Genomic DNA, 24,493 nt, shown 5'->3' on the forward strand with positions numbered 1-24,493 from the left:
TTCTAAAAGCAGATGTATCGGTTATGTTAACAATTGAGGCCGGCAGATGATTCAATTCATTGGTAGTTTTAGGAATAAATGAATAAAAAAATAGGTTCGTGCGACAGTGTGGAACGCTCAATTTATGGCGATGGTCAGTACGAGATGATATGTATGCAGGTTTGGACAAAAGTTCACTTTTTAATTCCGGGTTGTAGTAATAAATTTTGTGCAGCAGTGATAAGCGTGGTAACTTTCTACGGGATGAGAGGAGAGGGAAGTTTAAAGTAGCCTTAATAGATGTTACGCTTGATGTCCGAGAATAGTTAGTAAGAATAAAACGTGCGCTACGATTTTGTATAGATTCTATTGCATTTGTTAAATAATCTAAGCCAGGGTCCAACACAGAAGAGGCATATTCAAGCTTGGGACGTATTAGTGTTTTGCACAGAAGTAGCTTTAAGTTAGCGGTTGCCGTAGAGCAATTGCGACGGAGGTAACCAAGCGTGCGCTTAGCATTGTTAGTGATGTGGTTTATGTGTGTTTGCCAGGAAAAATGAGATGTTATGTGGACGGCTAAGTATTTACAGGAACTGACTTCTTCGAGTACAGAGTTTATGAAGTGATAGTTGGATAGGTTAGACGAAGCAGTATTGCGGGAAATCCTAATTAGTTTCCACTTTTGGCTGTTAATTTGCATTTTCCAAGTATCGTACCAGTTTGTTACCTTGTCTAGGTCAGATTGTAGTTTTAGAGTGTCAGAATTTTATGATATTAGTCTGTGAATGACACAATCGTCTGCAAATAACCTTATGGAGGACGCTACACAGTTAGGCAAATCATTATTATAAATGAGAAAAAGCAAGGATCCGAGAACAGAACCTTGCGGCACCCCGGAACTGACAGGACAAAGCAAAGAGTCAAAATTGTTAGCTGAGGCAAATCGTGTTCTATTGGAAAAGAAGTTTTCAACTGATGAGATAACATTACGGTCAATGTTCAGTGTATTTAATTTTAGACAACGTAATTGGTGAGAGGCGAGATCATATTCTTAGAAAAGTCTAAGAAGATGGTGTTAATGTGAAATCTATCATCCAACGCGGCACTGATTTCATGTGTAAATGTAATAGGTTCAGTATGACAGGAAAACGATTTACGGAACCCATGCTGACGAGATGAAAAACTGAACTTGTTTCTGGGAAGTTAATGAGATTAGAGTATATTATATGCTCTAGAAATTTGCATGGCCCTATTGTTAGAGAAATCGGCCTGTAATTTAAAGGCGAATGCACGTCACCAGACTTAAATAATGGAACCACCTTGCCGACTTCAATATCCTTTGGTAATGAGCATGACAGAATAGACAGCGAAAAGATGTTGCACAACATCATGGAGGAGTACACTACGGTATTTTTCAAAAACTTAGAATTATTATCGTCTATTCCTGACGATGACGAAATCTTTAACTTACGAATTAAGTTCACGACACCCTTGTAATCCATTAACAGGGGCGCCATGCATCTGAAAAAATTCATCTTAACAACTTCACGTAGAGAAGCACAGGGCAACACGTTATTCAAAAATGATTTAGAAAACACTTCAATGAGTACAGAAAAACATTCTTCTTGCGGAACAACCGCACCATCTACATCAGTTAACGATATTGTGTTACATTCCGAACCTTTGACAGTTTTCCAACATTTTTTAGTATTTTCAGTCAGCCGAGATGGAAGTGTATTGTAAAATAAAACGCGTTTAGCTTCCTTGACTGCGTTTTTAAACAGTGAAGCAACATGCTGATACGCACGCCAGCTATCAGTTGTGTTCCGTTCTCTAGCTTGGCGAAACGGCCGCTTCTTCTTGTTCAAGATAAGTTTTAGGGATGCATTAAACCACGCTGCTCGATGGTTACACCGAACAACTCGGAGGGGTATGTATTTTTGTACTAATTCATTAACTTATTTTTAAAAAGCGACCAGTTCTGTTCAATGCTCCGAGTGTAAAATTCCGGCATGTACTCTTCTACAAAAGCTTCAAGTTGTGTGTTCATTGATGCGTAGTCGGCTTTACTGTAGTCTCGAATGTATTTTTGTTTGCTACTGGGACGGTTGACGTTTTTTTAAAGCTGTAAATGAATAAAACAACGATCGATCAGCCCTGGCAAAATACTTAAAGAATTGACAAGATCGGGAGCGGTAGTAAAAACTAAGTCGAGGATGTTAGCACTGGTTGCTGTAGTTCGACTTGGTTGAGTAATCAGCTCAGTAAGATCGAAATCAAACACAAATTGAGAAATGTCTTGCTATCACTGGATGAGTCAGATACAATTGGCACAGGATTGGACCACTTTATTTCGGGGTAATTGAAACCCCCATTAGGAAAATGGGTGAGTGTGGAAACCTTGTTACGATGGTATTAAGCAAATCATGAAGTTCAGCGCAAAACGTAGAGGAAGCGCACGGTTGCCTAAACATGCGCAAAAAATAAGATCGTGGTGGTTGATTATAATTCCTACGTAGACTGCTTCTAAACCGGCAGGAAAAGGAATATGGAACGAATTGAGCCTGTCAGCCACAGCGATAAGCACGCCGCCACCTAATCTAGTACCACGGTCACACCGATAGATAAACATTGTTATTGGAATTCGAATAGTTCTTTGTTGGATATTTTTGATGATAGCCTGGTCTCTGTTAAAGTGACAATGTCGGCAGTGCATGCATCGATTAGGGAAGATATGTCATCACGTTTATTTGCAACAGTACGAATGTTAGAAAAGAGCAGATTAATATCAGGTGCAAGGCAGTGTGTGTCCGAGCTTAGCTATGCAGGAGGTGTGTCATGCGCAGAAGATGGAACCGTGGCTTGAGAAGGACGCAAGGAGGATTCATCAGCCTCGATTCCGGACTCGATCTCAGAGACACTGTTAGTAGATGGATGGTACATATAAGCCTTCTTTTTGATTATCAGTTTATTGTATCGTACTGCAAATTGTTCACCGCTAGCGTTTCCAAACTCGATTAGTTTTTTGCGGGCTGTGCGGGTGGAAATGCGAAAATCTTCACTTACAGTGATACCTGTCGTTCTCATTTGGGATTTTGAGAAAAATATTTCGCTTTTTGTTTTAAAACTAGTGAACTTGGTTATTATCGGACGTCATTTATTTGACGAAAACCTTCCCAGTCTGTGGGTACGCGATATGGCCTCATTCGCAGTTCCATTTTGAGCGCTGAAGAAATTATGTTCCGTACTTTTTTTCAGAAACAGCCCATGTTTCTGTCCGGTCATCAGCAACGCCACAAAATATGAAGTTATTGCGCCTTGACCGATCTTCAAATTTATCAAAAGGACTGTAAATGCAGACCGTTTCCCCACAGCCTCAGTTAGTGCTCGGGCAACTTCTACCTCGGCACAATTTTCAGATACCTCTAATTTTTCTTCAACAGCTGTCAACCTGTCATTTAAGTTCGTCGTTTGCTTTTCCAGAGTCATCTGACTTTCCTGCATCTTTTTCATAACAAGGTACTGCTGTTGATCATGCTGTTGGAAGCAGTCAAGTATAATTAACTTTAAGATGTTTATTTCTTCATGCAATACGTGAGCAAGTCGTAGAGACTAACGCCGCCCACTTGGAGGCTCCTTTTGGTTGTGTATTATTACAGTTCTGTTCCTACAGTGGCTTTCTTGAAGTACATTATCTAAACTCTATAAGCAATTGATTGCGTTCCTTCTGTTAATATAGGTTTGTGACCATTTGTATTTTGACGAGTTTTGTAAGAGCATGGTCTAAGCGGTGTTTGCCGGCTTTCATTCAATTTCAATTTCAATTGAGATTTTAATTATATTTATTCATAAGGCCACGATATATCTTTTCAGTGGATACCAGGTCATTGCGGTATCATAGGAAAGGATGAGGCAGATAAGGCAGCTTGGATGTCAAACCAAGAAGACCGCTGCGTCCCCATTCCTCTCTCAAGGACCGATGCCACGGGACAACTTCGCAATCTAGCTCGCAAGATCTCCTTAGCAGAGTGGAATACCACACATACAAGGCGCACAAGATTGCACAGACTGAACCCGTCACTTCAACTCAGACCTCCAGCCGGTCTGCACCGACGCGAAGCGTCTCTTCTGTGTTGGTTGTGGCTTGGAGTTGCCTTCACGAATGCCTACTCAGCACTAATTGGAATGGCTGATAGTCCTACATGTGATGTTTGCGGATGCGAGGAGAACATTGACCACTTATTGTGCCATTGTCCTCAATTTCAAACACAAAGACAATCTTTGTCCAACGCATTCAGGAAATTTGATGATCGTCCTCTGAGTGAACAGACAGTGCTAGAGCACCGTCCCCACCGATCATCGGCTCAGAAGGCAGTGAAGGCACTTTTGTGCTTTCTCAGAGCGTCTGGCTTGCGAGAGCGGCTCTAACTCAAGTACTGTCCATACACGTATCTACACATTCTCTCTCCCTTCTCTCTCTTAACCGTGTCCCTTCCCCCAGCGTAGGGTAGCCAACCAGACCCTTGACTGGTTAACATCCCTGCCTTCCTATATCCCTCTCTCTCTCTCTCTCTGCATTATGCAAACCCCTTCGTCTTGCCTCCGCCGTACAGATTTTGCTGTCGAACTTTTCTTTTGAACTGATATACAACTGCACATTGTTAGAGTCCAGTATGCAGGAGATAAAAATGCAAGTCGTAGTGCCTAAGCGATGAAGTTATGATGTGAAGCCTGTGAAGCCGAGCTAGGATGTGTTTCATCTCAATCAAGCCTTTTCACTCGCACCTGTTCTTTCGCGGAAATCTGCGCTGTTGTCGACTGCTGACACTAGGTGCCTCGGACATGTAGACTATCGAACGAAATAGTATTTTGTTTTTGCATATCGTTTTGCTTGGGGAATGCATGCGCCTAACATTGACTTTCGCGTTGCCCTGTCGACGGGCTTATTACAGACAGTAAACAAACATAATAATGTTTGAGTTGACCTCTGCAGGTCTTTATGAAAGAAGAGTTCATAGCATTTCTTCTTGAAAAAAATTACGAGGTTGTTTTTTATGAAGTTTAGGCTGAACTTGAGATGAGTGCAACGTAGCAGCTTGAGTGCTGATCGCGACCACAGGCACATTTTTGCAACGCTGTCGGAAACTGCCAATAGACTGGATTGCAAGCATAATGCATTTTCTGTACAACCTGTGAAGCCGTTTAAACGGTAAACATTTTTTAAAGTTTGTGTGAGCAAGCTCGGAAGAGTGTGCCGTTTATTCACCTGGGTTATTTGTTTCACCCTTTGTGTGTTTGTTTCTTGGCATAGCTAGGCGTGTGTTAGGGCAAGCCCCTGGAAATAATGATCCCTATGTTTTTTAGGTTTTATTGGGTTTTGATTTTGCACTTCACACTTTCCTTTTACAATCTATTCTGTGCAACACTTTTCTTTGCTCTCCTCATTTAGCCCAAGCCGCTGCACGAAGGCAAGTTCTAGGCGCTCTACAATGCCTCTGTCTGGAAAAGTATTGACTATTATGGAGTGATATACCAGCCTGTAAGCATGGATGCCTAGATGGATTGCATTCAACCGCTTTGCGTCACTATGGCTTCAGCTTTTTTTCGTGTAAAATACCCTGTGAAGCGTGGAGGTCATGTGACAGTCTTTTTGTGTTGCAGTGTTCTGTTCCCGCGTGCTCTCTTTCTTTTTTCTCTTTATCTGCTGAGAGATGCAACTAGGCTGAGAACCGATGTGAGAGTTGTGTATTCTATGCGCGGCCCATGTTGTGTATAACCAATGTTTGTATGAGCAAGCGCGGGAGATGGTGCCACTTTTTTATCTGCCGGTTGCTTCACCCTTTGTGTGTTTTGTTTCTTGGCATAGCTAGAGTGTGCTAGGGCAAGCCCCTGGAACTAATGATTCCTATGTTTCCTAGGTGGTTGGTGAAGCGGTGAGCTAGGGAAAAAGAGAGCAAGACTGTTTTATGAATCAAAGTGCAGGGAATCTCTGTTTGTGTATGTGTTACCATTTTCTAGCACATTCACCTCTCTTCACGAAGACAAAGTTCCTGGCACAGAGAGAGTCAACGTTGTGACACGAATCGAGACAAAGGGCATAAATTAATTTTAGTTTTTTGTTTGCCACACGTGTGCGATATTTCTGAAGCTGTGGTTGTAACTTTTTTCCCCAGATGAAAATGCTGTTATTCTGCCCTCCCGTACGAGGCTGGGTTGGTGCAGTTTTGTAACTGCGTCGGGCCTGTGAGATGTTTTTTTTTGTTGAAGAGGGTTGCGAGAACTTGTTCTGCTGCCTTTTTGTGCTGCCGTATCTGAGCCCTTTAGGTCACCGGATGGATGGCTAGCTGTTGCTTTAAAGGAGTTGTAACATATGATTTTAAAGTTGTAGAGAAAATTTGTTTCTCGCTCGTATGAGGATGTGACTTTGCAAGTATGAAGGCTAGGAAACAAATTCAATTTGATGAAGTTTTCCCGGATCGCCAGGGCCTGGCGTATTCAACATTATCGTGGCATCATGACTCTGAGCAGAATTTTGCTGCCGGCAGGTAAGTCTTAAGTAAGACAGTGTCACCCAAAAGAAAATTAGTGCTACGGACGTTTCTTCTGGTAGCACTCGGGCGACGGCAGCCGCGGCTACCACGCGAATAGAGCAAGCCATTGTATCGTGACGTCATGCTGCGTTGTGCGCTTGGATACCAAAGCGAAATGTTATCCATCTCTGTCCCTTTTGCTGCGCCGCTGAAATGCCGCAAAGCTCCACTTTCCACTTCATTTCGTGCTGCTCACTGCTTCCCCTTTCCAAGCTGGCATTCTCGGGGTACCTCACGATTTTTCCGTGCAGTGCCTGTCTGTATCTGTCTGGATATCTATGCTTCTAACCGTGTTTTCGCCACCTTCGGTCACTGGGAGTGGGTAGTGAATGGTCTAATGGGTAGTGCATCGGACTGCTGTGTTGAGGAAACAGGGTTCCAAACCACTCGTCGACCAATTTGGACCACTGAATACGCGGCACTGCATGCATATGTGCCACTGTTCAGCGAACCTTTCCGATGCCAACTTGAAACACTGGATATGCCCCACTAGGCATGTACGTGCCATTCTTCAATTAATGTGTGGGCTACTAAGTACAGTTAAAATTTGGCGACTTTATTTAAGCGGTTGCGAATCACCGGTGAATCACTTGCGAATCCCTTGCGAATCAACTGTGGATGCACCCGCCATCCACGCCCCTTCCCCTTCCTCCTCATAGCCTATTTTCGTACTATACTACGTTTCACACATCAGGTGCAACGCTATGGAGGCTAGAGAGACTTTTCACAGTGGCTGACTTCGCATTTGGAAATAGTTCGGTGTTCTTGACCGCTGTTGTGCGCAAGTATCTTTATATTGGCTTGGTATTGAATGGAACAAGTTTGAGCCCTTGGAAACGAACACACTGTAGTGTGCGCTTTATAATCTTTTAGGTAATCTTTATTTCTGTTGTTCTTTCCGGGTTTATTATTTGAAACCCGTCGCGAGAAGCCTCACCCGCATGCTTGCACGAGCGAACGCTGTTGGCACGCAGCGAATCACTGACGTAACGCGCGGAATAAAAAATTTTCCTTACCAAACTTCTTGCGTAAATTAGACAGCGTTGCACCTGAAATGTGAAATGGAGTGTAGCTCACTTGGTTGGTCAGGGTCGCGCCAGGAGAAGGAAGACGCGCCACAAATCTTGGAGGCCGTGTTTGGGCCAATGCCAACTTTGTTAACTGAGCACGCGCCATTGCGTACGTGCGACGTACTGACGTTAGTTAAACCGTTTCACACCAACTTGTGTTATGGGTATAAGACAGTGCTTATGTATGCCCCTTTCAACGGCCTTCTTTCAGAACCCAATTTTGGTCACCTAGCTGGTATGTGAAACTAGGATATGTGCCACACTTCACCTATTTTATGTGGCAGCTGGTAGCTGCTGCGAGCTTACCGTGCTGTAGCACTATGCACCCGCCTCTGACAACGATGACGAAGTGCCTCCTCGCGACCTCGCGCACCAGGGAGCGCGTACCCCAGCAAGTACACAACGGGCGACTTGGAGTGGATGTGGCACCTCGGTAATGGCGCTCTCCTCTAGCGACGCAGTGCAAAATACGGCAGCCAAATGTTAGCTAATTGACCATTTGCAAAAATGCTCTGTGCCTCAGCAAGAAAGGTATTTTCAAAGAAAAGGTTATTAAGATGTCACATTTCGCCGTATGGATACATGGTCGACATGGCGTCCCTGCAGCAACTTATCTCGGCGGCAGAACTTGGCGACCGCTCTTCAATTAGCGTACATTTACACCGTTTTGCGTCACTAGCTAAGTGTAACTGAATATCTGCAGCTCTTCAACGAAGCTTTTTGACTCAAACTTGGGTCACTCGGTATGATCTAGTGAAGGCTGGTAAGTGCCATCCTTTAGTGACAAAAAAGCATCAATTGCGACAGCATATTAGTATACAGCCTTTGTTACGCTTGACGTGTAACACCCCCTGGCGAAAAGGATGCTCGAAAGACCATGCTCAACCGAAACGGAAGATGGATTCCTAATTTGCTATGGTTGTCTCGTGTGGTTGCCGGTCTGACAGGAGCCCCGCAGTGATGACAGGCCACTTTGTGTGTGCGACCCACAGGAGAAAACCTTTCCACGAACTGTCCAACTCTAGGGGAGAACGCTTTCCGCGAACAAACGTCGCCTAGAAGAAAGCATCAGCCGCCTACGATCCCGGACCCGTGGGTTGCCACCAGCGGAGGCAAGCTCGTGAAAAGTCACATGGGAAAGTGGTAGCAACCGCAAAATTGCAACGTCACCTGGGAAAGTGGGAGCAGCCGCAAATCCACAACCAGACTCAGTGCCTGTCACGTGACGTTGACGTGTGCGAGATCCAGCCTACGATTTTAGTTGGCCTATTTAAGGGGTCCCGCAATGTACTTTTTCACTTCATTCGCTTCTTCCTTGCCTGGCCACCATGGTCTGCCGGACGACTGCCACGCCACGCAACCCACAACGCCACGCAACCTAATAGTAACGCCGATCGAGCTTCGAGAAACAGGCGTCGCAACACCATACACAGAAAGGATAGCACTTTTATCGGCTGTACAAACTTCGCACCAGCTGGCTCGTACGGCTGCTGCGGCACGAGCTAGTGCGGACGGCGGCGCAACGTGCGTTGATGACGCAAGCAAAGCACTGCGGGTGACGGCGCCAGGTGCGCTGGTGACGTTACGATCATTATAAGCCGTTATCGAACTTTAGCGCCTTAGCCATCCGCGTCGAACCATTATGAACAGTGATCAGCCGTACTCCGGCGGCGGCTGCGGGCATGCCCGCGCGGACCGAATCTTGAAAACGATCTGCGACGCCGATTGAGTGTGTCGACTGCTCTGCGCGCTGTGTTCTCGCCGCTTACTTAGAGACGCCTTTACACTCTTAAAACGGTTGCACCCTTTGGTGTGTATATTTGCCCCACAACGATAATCGTCATCTGCCTTGCTTGCGTTTCCTTTCCTGAAAACTCGGCGCTCGCTACTTTCCTGTCGAGAATGCTGCGTCACACTGATAAGGCGCATGCCGTTCGTGACTGGAAAGTACCGGGCTCGCAGCGTTAAAGAAAGGAAACGCGGGCAGCACGGATGACGATCATTGTTGTGGGACAAGATACGCCCCAAAGGGTGTAAATTTTTCTAAGAGTGTATCTTGAAAGAGATTTGCAAAGGGGGCAGAGTGCGGCGTGCACGTGCTGAGAGCTGCGTGAGCGCTGTGTTCTCGCCGCTTCGCTGGCGTGGAAGCGAGAGGCGGAACTAACGTGAATTCGCTCGCAGATGCGGACGCTATCTCGAAAGCGATCGTTTTACGGGAAGAATGGACGGGTGGTTTTTCTCCTAGGGTAAGCATAGAAATGCTTGCGCAATAAAGAAATGTTCTGTTTCTCTGTTGCTGGGCTATATACAAAGCCAAAGAAAGCTATCGCTTTAACATGGCCGCGGGAGCAATGCTTAATACGTTGTGGTCACCGTCACCTTGAATATTGTGAATAGTAAGAAATGGAAACATACAATTGCAACCACACCGGAGAGCCTTGCGAACAGTGTAGCTGCTGGATTTGCTTATCTTTATCATTACAGATATTTAAATTCATCCTGTTAATATATATAGAATAGACGACTTTTGGTCAGTCCTCGAGTGGGTAGTAACGCTGCTGACAGATGTACCAACGCCGTTTTTTACGCATCCGAGTGTAAAGCGAAACGTGACAATAAGGAAATTACGCCGTAATTAAATGCGAACTCCGCTTATCGCTTGAAAATCGATCGAGGGCAAGCATCAGAGGCAGTGCCTTCGGGTGGAGATAACCTATCTTCGTCACATTCCAAGCTTATTACATCCCATGCCTATGCATCGCTTTCCATGCATGTGCAGATTCCAATTTACACGATAAAAAAACGAATAAGCTCAGACTGATTTTCTTGGCAACTGGAAAAAAAACCAAGCTTATGGCACAAGAAACTATTGAGACGTGTACTTGTTTATCTTTTTCGGGCGACCGCTTTTCACCGTCGAACAAACGCTATCGCTCAGCATGAGGCTCGCCCGCGTGTAAGGGAAACTTGCGGAGTGTTATCGTAGGTTCTTTCCTTTGTCTTCACCGAAGCTTGTGCAATCTGATTGCATGTGGGACACAAATTGCGCAGAACTTTCTGGAAAGCACCCGAGAACGAGCGACTACTCTGGAACCTTAGATGGTTCATGTACAAAAGGCGACGGGCTTGGCCGGCAGATCATATTTCAACAATCGCCGACCGAGGTCGCCGCTATCGCTGTGCTTTGAGCGTAACTTGCTTTTGCGGGCACAAGAAAAAAGTTACTTTTGTCATTCAGAGATTTGTCGCTGTATAATTCACCGCCACTAGTACGTGACATATGATGAAGGTGCTAGTGCGTTCATACAACGAACGTGTCACGAGGATCCCACCCTCGTCACCAGTGTCACGATCCACCCCGGGTCGTGAACAAGGGAGGGCTTGTGGCACCCTCCGATAGACGGACGCTCCACAGCGTGGTGGTGCTGAACGATGACTGACCCTGAACCTGGGAGAGTTGCCCGGAGTAGCTGCGCAGCATCACGCCCGAAGCCTCGGCGGACACGCCGGGGAAAGTACGCTTGAAGAACTCCCCGGCCATTACAGACACGCTGGCCTATGTCCAGCTCCATGGAAATGGGGTGCCCGCATATTTTGACGGTCGGTTTGTATGGCGGCACGGACGACGGTTCAAAGCCTGCGTGCCACATGTCGAAAATCAATGGGCCCTCGGCCACAACGTCGAGCCTGGCCGAGGAAGAACTTGAGCTTGCTGCCCCACGCCCCAGGCTGGCGGCGAGGCGTGCTTACCATTTTACAATGAAATACAATTTTTCGGAATTCATTATTTTCCTCACGTGAACCGGTTCTCCACACGTGCGTTATCAAATCATTTACACGCCAAACCAGAGATTTTTATGGGAAGTCAGAAAATTTGCCACAATGACAATTTTACTGGGCTATAATAGCCTTAAAGTTTTGCTGAAGAAGCAATTTTTCAGAATTCAGTTTATTCCACGCGTGAATCGGCTCTCCACACGTGCGTTGTCAATGGGAATCTTTTACACGCCAAACCAGCGCTTTTTATAGGAAGTCAGAAAATTTGCCAGAATTGCAATTTTACTGGGCTATAGCCCTACCGTTTTTCCCGGAAAAGCAATTTTTCCGAATTCAGTTTATTCGTCACGTGAATCGACCACCACGCGTGTGTTATCAAGGGGAATAATTTACACGGCAAACCAGTGCTTTATATAGGAAGTCACAAAATTTGTTTACTGGACTATAGCCTTACCGTTTCTCTGAAGAAGCAATTTTTCAGAATTCCGTTTATTCCTCGCATGAATCGGCTCTCCACACGTGCGTTATCATTGGGAATCATTTACACGCCAAACCAGCGCTTCGTATAGGAAGTCGGAAAATTTGCCAGAATGACAATTTTACCGGGCTATAGCCTTACCACTTTTCCTGAAGCAGCAATTTTTCAGAATTCAGTTTATTCCTCGCGTGAATCGGCTCTCCACACGTGCGTTATCATTGGGAATCATTTGCACGCCAAAGAAGCGCCTTTTATAATAAGTGAGAAAATTTGACAGAATGGCAATTTTACTGGGCTATAGCCCTACCGTTTTTCCCGGAAAAGCAATTTTTCCGAATTCAGTTTATTCGTCACGTGAATCGACCTCCACGCGTCTGTTATCATTGGGAATCCTTTACACGCCAAACCAGCGCTTCTTATACTAAGTGAGAAAATTTGACAGAATGGCAATTTTACTGGGCTATAGCCCTACCGTTTTTCCCGGAAAAGCAATTTCTCCGAATTCAGTTTATTCGTCACGTGAATCGACCTCCACGCGTGTGTTATCATTGGGAATCCTATACACGCCAAACCTGCGCTTTTTATAGAAAGTCAGAAAATTTGCCAGAATTGCAATTTTACTGGGCTATAGCCTTACCGTTTTGCTGAAGAAGCAATTTTTCAGAATTCAGTCTATTCCTCGAGTGAATCGGCTCTCCACACGTGCGTTATCATTGGGAATCATTTACACGCCAAACCAGCGCTTCGTATAGGAAGTCAGAAAATTTGCCAGAATGACAATTTTACTGGGCTATAGCCTTACCACTTTTCCTGAAGCAGCAATTTTTCAGAATTCAGTTTATTCCTCGCGTGAATCGGCTCTCCACACGTGCGTTATCATTGGGAATCATTTACATGCCAAACCAGAGCTTTTTATGGAAGTTGAGAAAATTTGGCGGAATGGCAATTTTATTGGGCTACAGGCTTACCGTTTTTCTGAAGAAGCAATTTTTCAGAATTCAGTTTATTCGTCACGGGAATCGACTCTCCATTCGTGCGTTGTCATTGGGAATCATTTACGCGCCAAACTGCAGCTTTTTATAGGAAGTCAGAAAATTTGCCAGAATGGCGATTTTTTAACCGTTTTTCCATTTTTTCGAGAAAACTATTTTGTCCCCACTCGGTCACTTATCGCATAACCTGACGTTTGAACGTGCACGGGCAGAGATCTAGGCGACAACCACTGCTCTTGGGAGAACTTTATTTTTCTTAGCTAAAATGAATATTTTCCTGGGCTATAGCCTTACCGTTTTTCCATTTTTTTCGAGAAAATTATTTGATCCCAAATCATTTATTTATCGCGTAAAATAGCATTAGAACGGGCACGGGAAGAGATCTAAGGGACAACCACTGCTCTTGGGAGAACATAATTTTTCTTAGCTAAAATGAATATTTTCCTGGGCTATAGCCTTACCGTTTTTCTATTTTTTTCGACAAAATTATTTGATCCCAAATCATTTATTTATCGCGTAAAATAGCATTAGAACGGGCACGGGAAGAGATCTAAGGGACAACCACTGCTCTTGGGAGAACTTTATTTTTCTTAGCTAAAATGAATATTTTCCTGGGCTATAGCCTTACCGTTTTTCCATTTTTTTCGACAAAATTATTTGATCCCCAATCATTTATTTATCGCGTAAAATAGCATTAGAACGGGCACGGGAAGAGATCTAAGGGACAACCACTGCTCTTGGGAGAACTTTATTTTTCTTAGCTAAAATGAATGTTTTCCTGGGCTATAGCCTTGCCGTTTTTCTATTTTTTTCGACAAAATTATTTGATCCCCAATCATTTATTTATCGCGTAAAATAGCATTAGAACGGGCACGTAAAGAGATCTAGGCGACAACCACTGCTCTTGGGAGAACTTTATTTTTCTTAGCTAAAATGAATATTTTCCTGGGCTATAGCCTTACCGTTTTTCCATTTTTTTCGACAAAATTATTTGATCCCCAATCATTTATTTATCGCGTAAAATAGCATTAGAACGGGCACGGGAAGAAATCTAGGCGACAACCACTGCTCTTGGGAGAACTTTATTTTTCTTAGCTAAAATGAACGTTTTCCTTACCGTTTTTCCATTTTTTCGACAAAACTATTCGATCCCCAATCATTTATTTATCGCGTAAAATAGCATTAGAACGGGCACGGGAAGAAATCTAGGCGACAACCACTGCTCTTGGGAGAACTTTATTTTTCTTAGCTAAAACGAATATTTTCCTGGGCTATAGCCTTGCCGTTTTTCTATTTTTTTTTCGACAAAATTATTCGATCCCCAATCATTTATTTATCGCGTAAAATAGCATTAGAACGGGCACGTAAAGAGATCTAGGCGACAACCACTGCTCTTGGGAGAACTTTATTTTTCTTAGCTAAAATGAATATTTTCCTGGGCTATAGCCTTACCGTTTTTCCATTTTTTTCGACAAAATTATTTGATCCCCAATCATTTATTTATCGCGTAAAATAGCATTAGAACGGGCACGGGAAGAAATCTAGGCGACAACCACTGCTCTTGGGAGAACTTTATTTTTCTTAGCTAAAATGAATGTTTTCCTGGGCTATAGCCTTGCCGTTTTTCTATTTTTTTCGACAAAATTATTTGATCCCCAATCATTTATTTATCGCGTAAAATAGCATTAGAACGGGCACGGGAAGAAATCTAGGCGACAACCACTGCTCTTGGGAGAACTTTATTTTTCTTAGCTAAAATGAATATTTTCCTGGGCTTAATGCTTACCGTTTTTCCATTTTTTTCGACAAAAGTATTTGATCCCCAATCATTTATTTATCGCGTAAAATAGCATTAGAACGGGCACGGGAAGAAATCTAGGCGACAACCACTGCTCTTGGGAGAACTTTATTTTTCTTAGCTAAAATGAACGTTTTCCTTACCGTTTTTCCATTTTTTTCGACAAAACTATTCGATCCCCAATCATTTATTTATCGCGTAAAATAGCATTAGAACGGGTACGGGAAGAAATCTAGGCGACAACCACTGCTCTTGGGAGAACTTTATTTTTCTTAGCTAAAACGAATATTTTCCTGGGCCATAGCCTTGCCGTTTTTCCATTTTTTTCGACAAAATTATTCGATCCCCAATCATTTATTTATCGCGTAAAATAGCATTAGAACGGGCACGGGAAGAAATCTAGGCGACAACCACTGCTCTTGGGAGAACTTTATTTTTCTTAGCTAAAACGAATATTTTCCTGGGCCATAGCCTTGCCGTTTTTCCATTTTTTTCGACAAAATTATTCGATCCCCAATCATTTATTTATCGCGTAAAATAGCATTAGAACGGGCACGTAAAGAGATCTAGGCGACAACCACTGCTCTTGGGAGAACTTTATTTTTCTTAGCTAAAATGAATGTTTTCCTGGGCTTATAGCCTTGCCGTTTTTCTATTTTTTTCGAGAAAATTATTCGATCCCCAATCATTTATTTATCGCGTAAAATAGCATTAGAACGGGCACGGGAAGAGATCTGGGCGACAACCACTGCTCTTGGGAGAACTTTATTTTTCTTAGCTAAAACGAATATTTTCCTGGGCCATAGACTTACCGTTTTTCCATTTTTTTCGACAAAATTATTTGATCCCCAATCATTTATTTATCGCGTAAAATAGCATTAGAACGGGCTCGTAAAGAGATCTAGGCGACAACCACTGCTCTTGGGAGAACTTTATTTTTCTTAGCTAAAATGAATATTTTCCTGGGCTATAGCCTTACCGTTTTTCCATTTTTTTCGACAAAATTATTTGATCCCCAATCATTTATTTATCGCGTAAAATAGCATTAGAACGGGCACGGGAAGAGATTTAAGGGACAACCACTGCTCTTGGGAGAACTTTATTTTTCTTAGCTAAAATGAATGTTTTCCTGGGCTATAGCCTTGCCGTTTTTCTATTTTTTTCGAGAAAATTATTCGATCCCCAATCATTTATTTATCGCGTAAAATAGCATTAGAACGGGCACGGGAAGAGATTTAAGGGACAACCACTGCTCTTGGGAGAACTTTATTTTTCTGAGCTAAAATGATGATTTTCCTGGGCTATAGCCTTACCGTTTTTCCCTTTTTTTCGAAAAAATTATTTGATCCCCAATCATTTATTTATCGCGAAAAATAGCATTAGAACGGGCAAGCGAAGAAATCTAGGCGACAACCACTGCTCTTGGGAGAACTTTATTTTTCTTAGCTGAAATGAATATTTTCCTGGGCTATAGCCTTACCGTTTTTCCATTTTTTTCGAGAAAATTATTTGATCCCCAATCATTTATTTATCGCCTAAAATAGCATTAGAACGGGCACGGGAATAGATTTAAGGGACAACCACTGGTCTTGGGAGAACTTTATTTTTCTGAGCTAAAATGATGATTTTCCTGGGCTATAGCCTTACCGTTTTTCCCTTTTTTTCGAAAAAATTATTTGATCCCCAATCATTTATTTATCGCGTAAAATAGCATTAGAACGGGCACGGGAAGAAATCTAGGCGACAACCACTGCTCTTGGGAGAACTTTATTTTTCTCAGCTAAAATGAATATTTTCCTGGGCTATAGCCTTACCGTTTTTCCATTTTTTTCGACAAAATTATTTGATCCCCAATCATATATTTATCGCGAAAAATAGCATTAGAACGGGCACGCGAAGAAATCTAGGCGACAACCACTGCTCTTGGGAGAACTTTATTTTTCTTAGCTAAAATGAATGTTTTCCTGGGCTATAGCCTTGCTGTTTTTCTATTTTTTTCGACAAAATTATTCGATCGCCAGTCATTTATTTATCGCGTAAAAAAGCATTAGAACGGGCACGTAAAGAGATCTAGGCGACAACCACTGCTCTTGGGAGAACTTTATTTTTCTTAGCTAAAATCAATGTTTTCATGGGCCTTGCCGTTTTTCCATTTTTTTTCGACAAAATTATTCGATCCCCAATCATTTATTTATCGCGTAAAATAGCATTAGAACGGGCACGTAAAGAGATCTAGGCGACAACCACTGCTCTTGGGAGAACTTTATTTTTCTTAGCTAAAATCAATGTTTTCCTGGGCCTTACCGTTTTTCCATTTTTTTTCGACAAAATTAGTCGATCCCCAATCATTTATTTATCGCGTAAAATAGCATTAGAACGGGCACGGGAAGAGATTTAAGGGACAACCACTGCTCTTGGGAGAACTTTATTTTTCTGAGCTAAAATGATGATTTTCCTGGGCTATAGCCGTACCGTTTTTCCATTTTTTTCGAGAAAATTATTTGATCCCCAATCATTTATTTATCGCGTAAAATAGCATTAGAACGGGCACGGGAAGAGATCTAGGCAACAACCACTGCTCTTGGGAGAACTTTATTTTTCTTAGCTAAAATGAATGTTTTCCTGGGCTATAGCCTTGCCGTTTTTCCATTTTTTTCGACAAAATTATTCGATCCCCAATCATTTATTTATCGCGTAAAATAGCATTAGAACGGGCACGGGAAGAGATCTAAGGGACAACCACTGCTCTTGGGAGAACTTTATTTTTCTTAGCTAAAATGAATGTTTTCCTGGGCTATAGCCTTGCCGTTTTTCCATTTTTTTCGACAAAATTATTCGATCCCCAATCATTTATTTATCGCGTAAAATAGCATTAGAATGGGCACGGGAAGAGATCTAAGGGACAACCACTGCTCTTGGGAGAACTTTATTTTTCTTAGCTAAAATGAATGTTTTCCTGGGCTATAGCCTTGCCGTTTTTCCATTTTTTTCGACAAAATTATTCGATCCCCAATCATTTATTTATCGCGTAAAATAGCATTAGAACGGGCACGGGACGAGATCTAAGGGACAACCACTGCTCTTGGGAGAACTTTATTTTTCTTAGCTAAAATGAATGTTTTCCTGGGCTATAGCCTTGCCGTTTTTCCATTTTTTTCGACAAAATTATTCGATCCCCAATCATTTATTTATCGCGTAAAATAGCATTAGAACGGGCACGGGAAGAGATCTAAGGGACAACCACTGCTCTTGGGAGAACTTTATTTTTCTTAGCTAAAATGAATGTTTTCCTGGGCTATAGCCTTGCCGTTTTTCCATTTTTTTCGACAAAATTATTCGATCCCCAATCATTTATTTATCGCGTAAAATAGCATTAGAACGGGCACGGGAAGAGATCTAAGGGACAACCACTGCTCTTGGGAGTCAGTCAGTCAGTCAAGAACTTTATTGAGGTCCTGAGGGGTCTAAGCCGTTGGAGATCGCACGCGGCGAGCTCCTTAGGCCGAAACCGTAGGCGACGCCCAAGTCGGGACGGGAACGTGGTGACGCTCCGCCAGTTCTTGGGCCCTCTGGACGGCCTTGAATTGCAGTTTGAGGTCCGGGCTTTTGAGGGCTTCTTCCCATTCGGGCTCACTGGAGAGAGGGCCCTCTGGTAACGCGGTACATTGCCAAAGCATGTGCGAGAGTGATCAGTAGGGTTCTGGGCAGTCTGGGCAATTTGCCGGGATTTCTGAATTGTAGTGGCTTAATAGGCCTCGTGACGGATACGAGTCCGTTTGCAGCATTCGAAACGCGGCCGCCTGCGCGCGCTCGAGTTTGGCGTGCGGGAGCGGGTATTTCATTCTGCCTTTGCGATAGTGTGAGGTGATTTCTTGGTATGTGAGTAGCGGGTCATTAAACTGAATGTCCAGCCCCTCGGAGGCCGTGGGACCGTCGCGGCGGGCAAGTTCTCGCGCACGGTCATGAGCCGTTTCATTGAGGTTGGGTTTTTGCGGGTGGATGTCTTTCCCCATGTGAGCGGGGAACCAGGAGAGGCACCGTTTGCACTCGTTTGAGCTCGCTAGTAATATATGCGCTACCTCTTTCGGTACATTGCCGCTTTCGTAAGCCCGAATTGCAGCACGCGAATCCGTGAGGACATGGGTAAATGTGGGGTCTGCCATGGCGATGGCTACGGCTATCTGTTCGGCTTTAGCGCTGGTGGTCGATTTAACCGACGCCGATGACCGTAACGTTCCGTTGCCGTCCACAACTGCTATCGCGAAAGTTGATGTATTGCCGTACTGGGCCGCGTCAACAAATGCGGTGGCTTCACGATCCGCGTCTGTGCGGTCGAGAATCGCGCGGGCGCGGGCCCGACGCCTACCCACGTTGTATAGTGGGTGGACGTTTCTGGGAAACGGTGAGACTCTGTAGTTGTCTCTAATTTCACTCGGTAGGGTAACAGCGTGCTCGAGATAGGGAGATGGGGAGACATTAGCTTCGCTTAGAATTAGTCTACCGGCTTTGGACGAGGATAGGCGGAGTATTTGCGCCATAGTCTGAGCCTCGATCACTTCGTCGATGTTGTTGTGCATGCCTAGCTGATCAACCTTTGCTGTACTTGCTCTTTGTGGAATGCCCAAGACCTGTTTGATGCTCTTGCGCATGAGTGTGTTTAGTTTCGTCTTTTCTGTCTTCGTCCAGTTGTGGGCAGAGGCGACGTAATTAATATGGCTCATAAGGAATGCGTGGTATACGCGCAGAAGGTTATCTTCGCAGAGACCCTTCCTGCGCCCTGAGACTCTGTGGATGAGTCTGATCATATTTTCGGTTTTGGCGGTTAAGTGTTTGATCGAGTGTGCGTGGCATCCGGTGGCTTCGATTAGGAGCCCAAGAATGCGTATGTGGTCGACTTGTGGAATCTGTTGGCCGTCTCTTGTATGTAGTGCGATCGGAAGTTCGTCTAGAGGAGTTAGGTATCGGACTCCTTGGCAAGACTTGCGATATAGTAAGAGTTCCGATTTCTTGGAAGATAGCTTCATTCCTGTCTCTAGTAGGTACTCCTCCGTGGCATCTAGGGCAGACTGTAATGCCTGCTCCATGTCTGCCAGGGAGCCTCCCGGGCTCCAGATGGTGATGTCATCTGCATATAGAGCGCAATTTACGTTCGGGATGTCTCGTAGTTTGTCTGCGAGTCCCTTCATCACTATGTTAAAGAGTAATGGAGAGATGACTGAGCCTTGCGGTGTTCCGACGGAACCCAGCGTGTAGCAGTCCGACTTAAGTTGTGAGACTCGCAGTCGGGCTTCTCTGTCCTTAAGGAAGGAGCGCACGTACTCCTGAAATCTCTGGCCGAGGCCGAGGCCTGCCACAGACTCCAATATGAAGCGGTGCGAGACGGTGTCGAATGCTCTCGTGATATCGAGGGCGAGGATGCCTCGAACGTCTCTTGTTTTAACGTCAAAGACCTGTCTTTTTAGGAGCAACATGACATCTTGCGTGGAAAGGTGGGGTCGAAACCCTACCATGTTGTGTGGGAGGAGTTCGTGTTCCTCAATGTAGCGTGACACTCGGTTTTGAATGACGTGCTCGGCTACTTTACCCACGCATGAGGTAAGAGAGATAGGGCGTAAATTGTCGAGGTTAAGTGGTTTGCCGGGTTTTGGGATAAGGACCACCGTGGCCGTGCGCCATTGCGTTGGTACCTCTCCTGTTTCCCACACGTGGTTGATGTCTTTAATGAGTAGTGTAATGGCCTGGTCGTCTAAGTTACGTAACATTCGGTTGGTTACCCCGTCGGGTCCTGAGGCCGACCTGCTGTTGAGGTTGTGTAGCGCCTCTCGAACTTCTGCTTCCGTGAAGGCAGCGTCTAGTTCTGGAGTGGTGTCGCACTTTATGCTCGGGTAATCGTTGGGGTGAGCGTCGCCTAATGGAAGGTAACGTTTGGCGATTTCTGCCAGGAAGGACTCTTCCGTTCCCCCTTTCGCTTTATGTAAGTGTAAAAGTCGGTCTAGCGCGTGGCTGTGATTGTCCTTTGTTTGGCTGTCGTCTAACATGCGTTTCAGGAGGTTCCACTTACCTCCGGTCCGCATGCGGCCGTCGACCGCCGAACATAGTTCCTGCCATTGGAGTCTTGTGAGCTCCGTACAGTATTGTTCGATATCTCGGTTGAGTATCGCGATGCGTTTGCGCAGACGTCTGTTGAGACGTTGTTTTCTCCATCGCGCAAGTATCGAGGCCTTGGCCTCGAGTAAGTGTGCGAGGTGAGGGTCAACCCTTGGGACCTCCAATTCCGTTTGTATGGTTTTCGTGGCTCTAGCTACGTCGCCCTTTATCGCAGAGAGGAGCTCTGCGAAGGAATCGTACGTGTTCGTGTCTTCCTTCCGTAACTGGCGGAAGCTATCCCAGTCTGTAAGGGTGAAAGACCGGGGTGGGGCCGCCGTGTTTGGTATTTCTGTGCGTATGACGAAGTGATCGCTGCCCAGGTTCTCTTGCGTATTCGTCCATGTGTAGTTTGCTACATTTCGGAGTAACGTGAGGTCCGGCGTAGTATCGCGTTGTGTCGACGTACCCAATCTGGTGGGGAACCTGTGGTCCGTCACCAGGGTGAGGGACAGGTCGTCGATAGCGCGCGAGAGGTTGTTGCCGCTAGGCTTCATTGTGGGGTAACCCCACGACGGGTGGGGGGCGTTGAAGTCCCCTGCGATAATGAGCGGTGAGTTTCGTGCCAATGATGTGGCTTTAGTAAGGATCGCGTGGAAAGATTGTTTGTAGTGCGCAGGGGAGCTGTAGACGTTTAGTACAAAAATGCTTTGTTTTAGGAGTCGGTTAGGTACGAGCTCGATTAGGATCGCCTCGATGCGACTGTTTTTCGGAAGGACGTTATGAACGATATGCGCGAATTTTCTATTAACCAGCGTGGCGATGCCTCTCCTGGCGTCCCCACCTTTTTGGGAGACGGGGCTGTACCCTGAGAGCGTGAGGGTTTCGCATAGGGTTTCTTGTAATAGTATTACGTGCGGCTTTTTGGGTTGAATTTTGAGGTACTGTTGCAGCGAGGATTTGCGTTTCGCGTAGCTAGCGCAATTCCACTGCCAAATTTCTAAGGTGTCCTGTGTCGTGTTAGCCATGATGGTTTTGCGGGGGATTTATTGGTGACGAGGGGAGCGTCGTCGTGTCCATCTGTTGTGGCTGACTAGCTTTGTTTTTAAATTTTATGGCGACTTTATTTTCGACCACCTCTACACGATTCGTTAGGATACGAATAATTTCTAGGTTCTCTCGCGTGACGCGCAGAATTTCGCCTAGGGTGTCTTGCGGCGCATTACTCTCTTCTTCCGTCTCTGGGAGCGGAGGGGGCTTGCGTTTGGCTGTGCTAACTTTTACGTTTGTCTCCTGGGGTGGTGCTTGTTTGGGAGCTTTAAGGTTTTGAATCTCCTGTTTTGCGTCATTAAGCTGCGCTGTAAGCACTTGTATGGTGGCCCGGAGACCCGCTAGTTCCTGTCGTAGGGCTGTGACTATCTCGCTCTCATGCTCGGGCAATGAAGACCACGTTACCTGTCTGGTAGATGAAACGTCCCGTTGCTGCTGCTGGTGATGTCTCCCTCGTACTCGGTCGGCCCACGTCAGTTCGGTGGGGCCGGATGTAGGGCGCCCCCTGGAGCAGGACCGGCTGTTGCGTCGTCCCCTGGAGCGGGAGCGGCTGCTGCGTAGGGCGCTGCGGCGCTCGGGTGTCGGCGTGACCGAGCGACTCCTTGTGGTCGCTACGGGAATACCCGAGGTGGCGGTCGAGTCACTGTGACTGGCGCCGCTTGGTCCTTGGGAGCGGCTACGGCCTCGTCGGTTGCGTCTGCGGCGGCGTCTCTGTCGAACGATGTAAGGGACCTGAAACTTGCGCTTGCAGTCCTTGTCGGCGGTGGGGTGCGGTCCGCCGCACAGGGTGCAGTGAGGGGAACACTGGTGATCTTCCGCTGGAGTTTTGATGCCACACTTCCGGCACCACGTCGTACTGGGGTTAGGGCAGACATCCGCGCGGTGACCGATGTTGCCACAGTTGTAGCAAACTTCCTTGTGTCTGCGAAAGAGTGTGCATCGAACAATGCTTGCTCCGCAGTAGATGTAATTTGGTACTTGCATTCCTTGGAAAAGGATTGTCACGGCTGTGGTGTTCTTGATTCTCTTCACCTCCAAGGCGTTGGGGTTGCGTTTCGTGACGATCAGTTCTCGGAGTTGGGAGTCGTTGAGCTCGAGGTCAATGCCTCGGACTACGCCTTTGCAGGTATCATCGGGTGGCGCCGGGTATACTGCGACCCGATACGTAGTATCTTTCATGCGAATTTGTTGCACCGTGGCGTATGCTCTTGCATTACGTTCGCTGGGGGTGCAGATGATGAAGATATTCTGAGTTACGTTGGGGCAGATGGAGTCTTCCGTGAGGTCTTGAGGAGCCAGGGCTGCCGCCATTGCCAGGGCTTGCTCAACCTGCACTGGTGTAGATTTGGCCACGTTAAGACCGTCTCGGGGTCTCACGATTATACGGAACGTGTCCCTCGGTAGCTGAGGGAGTCTCGAGGTAGCAACGAGGCGCTGGTATGCGCTGTTCGGTCCGGCGGTGCGATCGCCGTCCCTTCGTCTGCCACGAGTACTTGAACTTGCTCCTTGTGATTGACTGGCCTTTACCTTGCGCGATTTGCGGTTATATGCCGCAATCCAGCCCGGGTCATTCGCATCTTCCGGCGATATCGTCACACCGGTGACGATTTCCATGGCGGCAATGACTGACTTGCGGTGTTAGGCCTAGGCCTACCCGCCTTTGAACGATGAGGTTGAAAATTCGAATGCAGAATATGTTGAGAAAGAATCCACCCACCGAAATAAATCCGGTATCCACGGAATCCGTGTAACTTGCTGCTTTCGTTGGTACACAATTCACTTCGATTTAGCGTGAATAACCTCATGAAATCATTGATGATATCGGGAGCCGATGTTTGCACGTCCGCACCAGTCGGCGCCCCACTACCCACTCCCTGCTCTTGGGAGAACTTTATTTTTCTTAGCTAAAATGAATGTTTTCCTGGGCTATAGCCTTGCCGTTTTTCCATTTTTTTCGACAAAATTATTCGATCCCCAATCATTTATTTATCGCGTAAAATAGCATTAGAACGGGCACGGGAAGAGATCTAAGGGACAACCACTGCTCTTGGGAGAACTTTATTTTTCTTAGCTAAAATGAATGTTTTCCTGGGCTATAGCCTTACCGTTTTTCCATTTTTTTCGACAAAATTATTCGATCCCCAATCATTTATTTATCGCGTAAAATAGCATTAGAATGGGCACGGGAAGAGATCTAAGGGACAACCACTGCTCTTGGGAGAACTTTATTTTTCTTAGCTAAAATGAATGTTTTCCTGGGCTATAGCCTTGCCGTTTTTCCATTTTTTTCGACAAAATTATTCGATCCCCAATCATTTATTTATCGCGTAAAATAGCATTAGAACGGGCACGGGAAGAGATCTAAGGGACAACCACTGCTCTTGGGAGAACATTATTTTTCTTAGCTAAAATGAATGTTTTCCTGGGCTATAGCCTTGCCGTATTTCCATTTTTTTCGACAAAATTATTCGATCCCCAATCATTTATTTATCGCGTAAAATAGCATTAGAACGGGCACGGGAAGAGATCTAAGGGACAACCACTGCTCTTGGGAGAACTTTATTTTTCTTAGCTAAAATGAATGTTTTCCTGGGCTATAGCCTTGCCGTTTTTCCATTTTTTTCGACAAAATTATTCGATCCCCAATCATTTATTTATCGCGTAAAATAGCATTA

The 24,493-nt window shown here is 45.3% G+C and overlaps 1 protein-coding gene across 1 annotated transcript; it reads right to left on the reverse strand.

Moving 5' to 3' along the window:
* Window positions 1-18,128: 18,128 nt before the first annotated feature.
* LOC139050618 (uncharacterized) lies at window positions 18,129-23,562 on the reverse strand. Its single transcript, XM_070527205.1, has 2 exons — window positions 22,224-23,562; window positions 18,129-19,809 (listed from the first exon to the last, which is right to left on the reverse strand). Exons 1-2 carry the CDS (start codon window positions 23,430-23,432, stop codon window positions 19,741-19,743), a joined length of 1,278 nt encoding a protein of 425 aa, XP_070383306.1. The 5' UTR covers window positions 23,433-23,562; the 3' UTR covers window positions 18,129-19,740.
* Window positions 23,563-24,493: the final 931 nt, after the last annotated feature.

This window comes from Dermacentor albipictus, chromosome 10 (assembly GCF_038994185.2).
Source record: "Dermacentor albipictus isolate Rhodes 1998 colony chromosome 10, USDA_Dalb.pri_finalv2, whole genome shotgun sequence".
Taxonomy (NCBI): Eukaryota; Metazoa; Arthropoda; class Arachnida; order Ixodida; family Ixodidae; genus Dermacentor; species Dermacentor albipictus.

Excerpts from the sequence above, each read along its gene's own strand:
- LOC139050618 (XM_070527205.1), bottom strand. The coding sequence starts at position 23,432 with ATGGAAATCGTCACCGGTGTGACGATATCGCCGGAAGATGCGAATGAC. Across the intron at positions 19,810-22,223 it reads ACGTTTCATCTACCAGACAG|ATGACATCACCATCTGGAGC; the intron begins GTAACGTGGTCT and ends CTCTATATGCAG.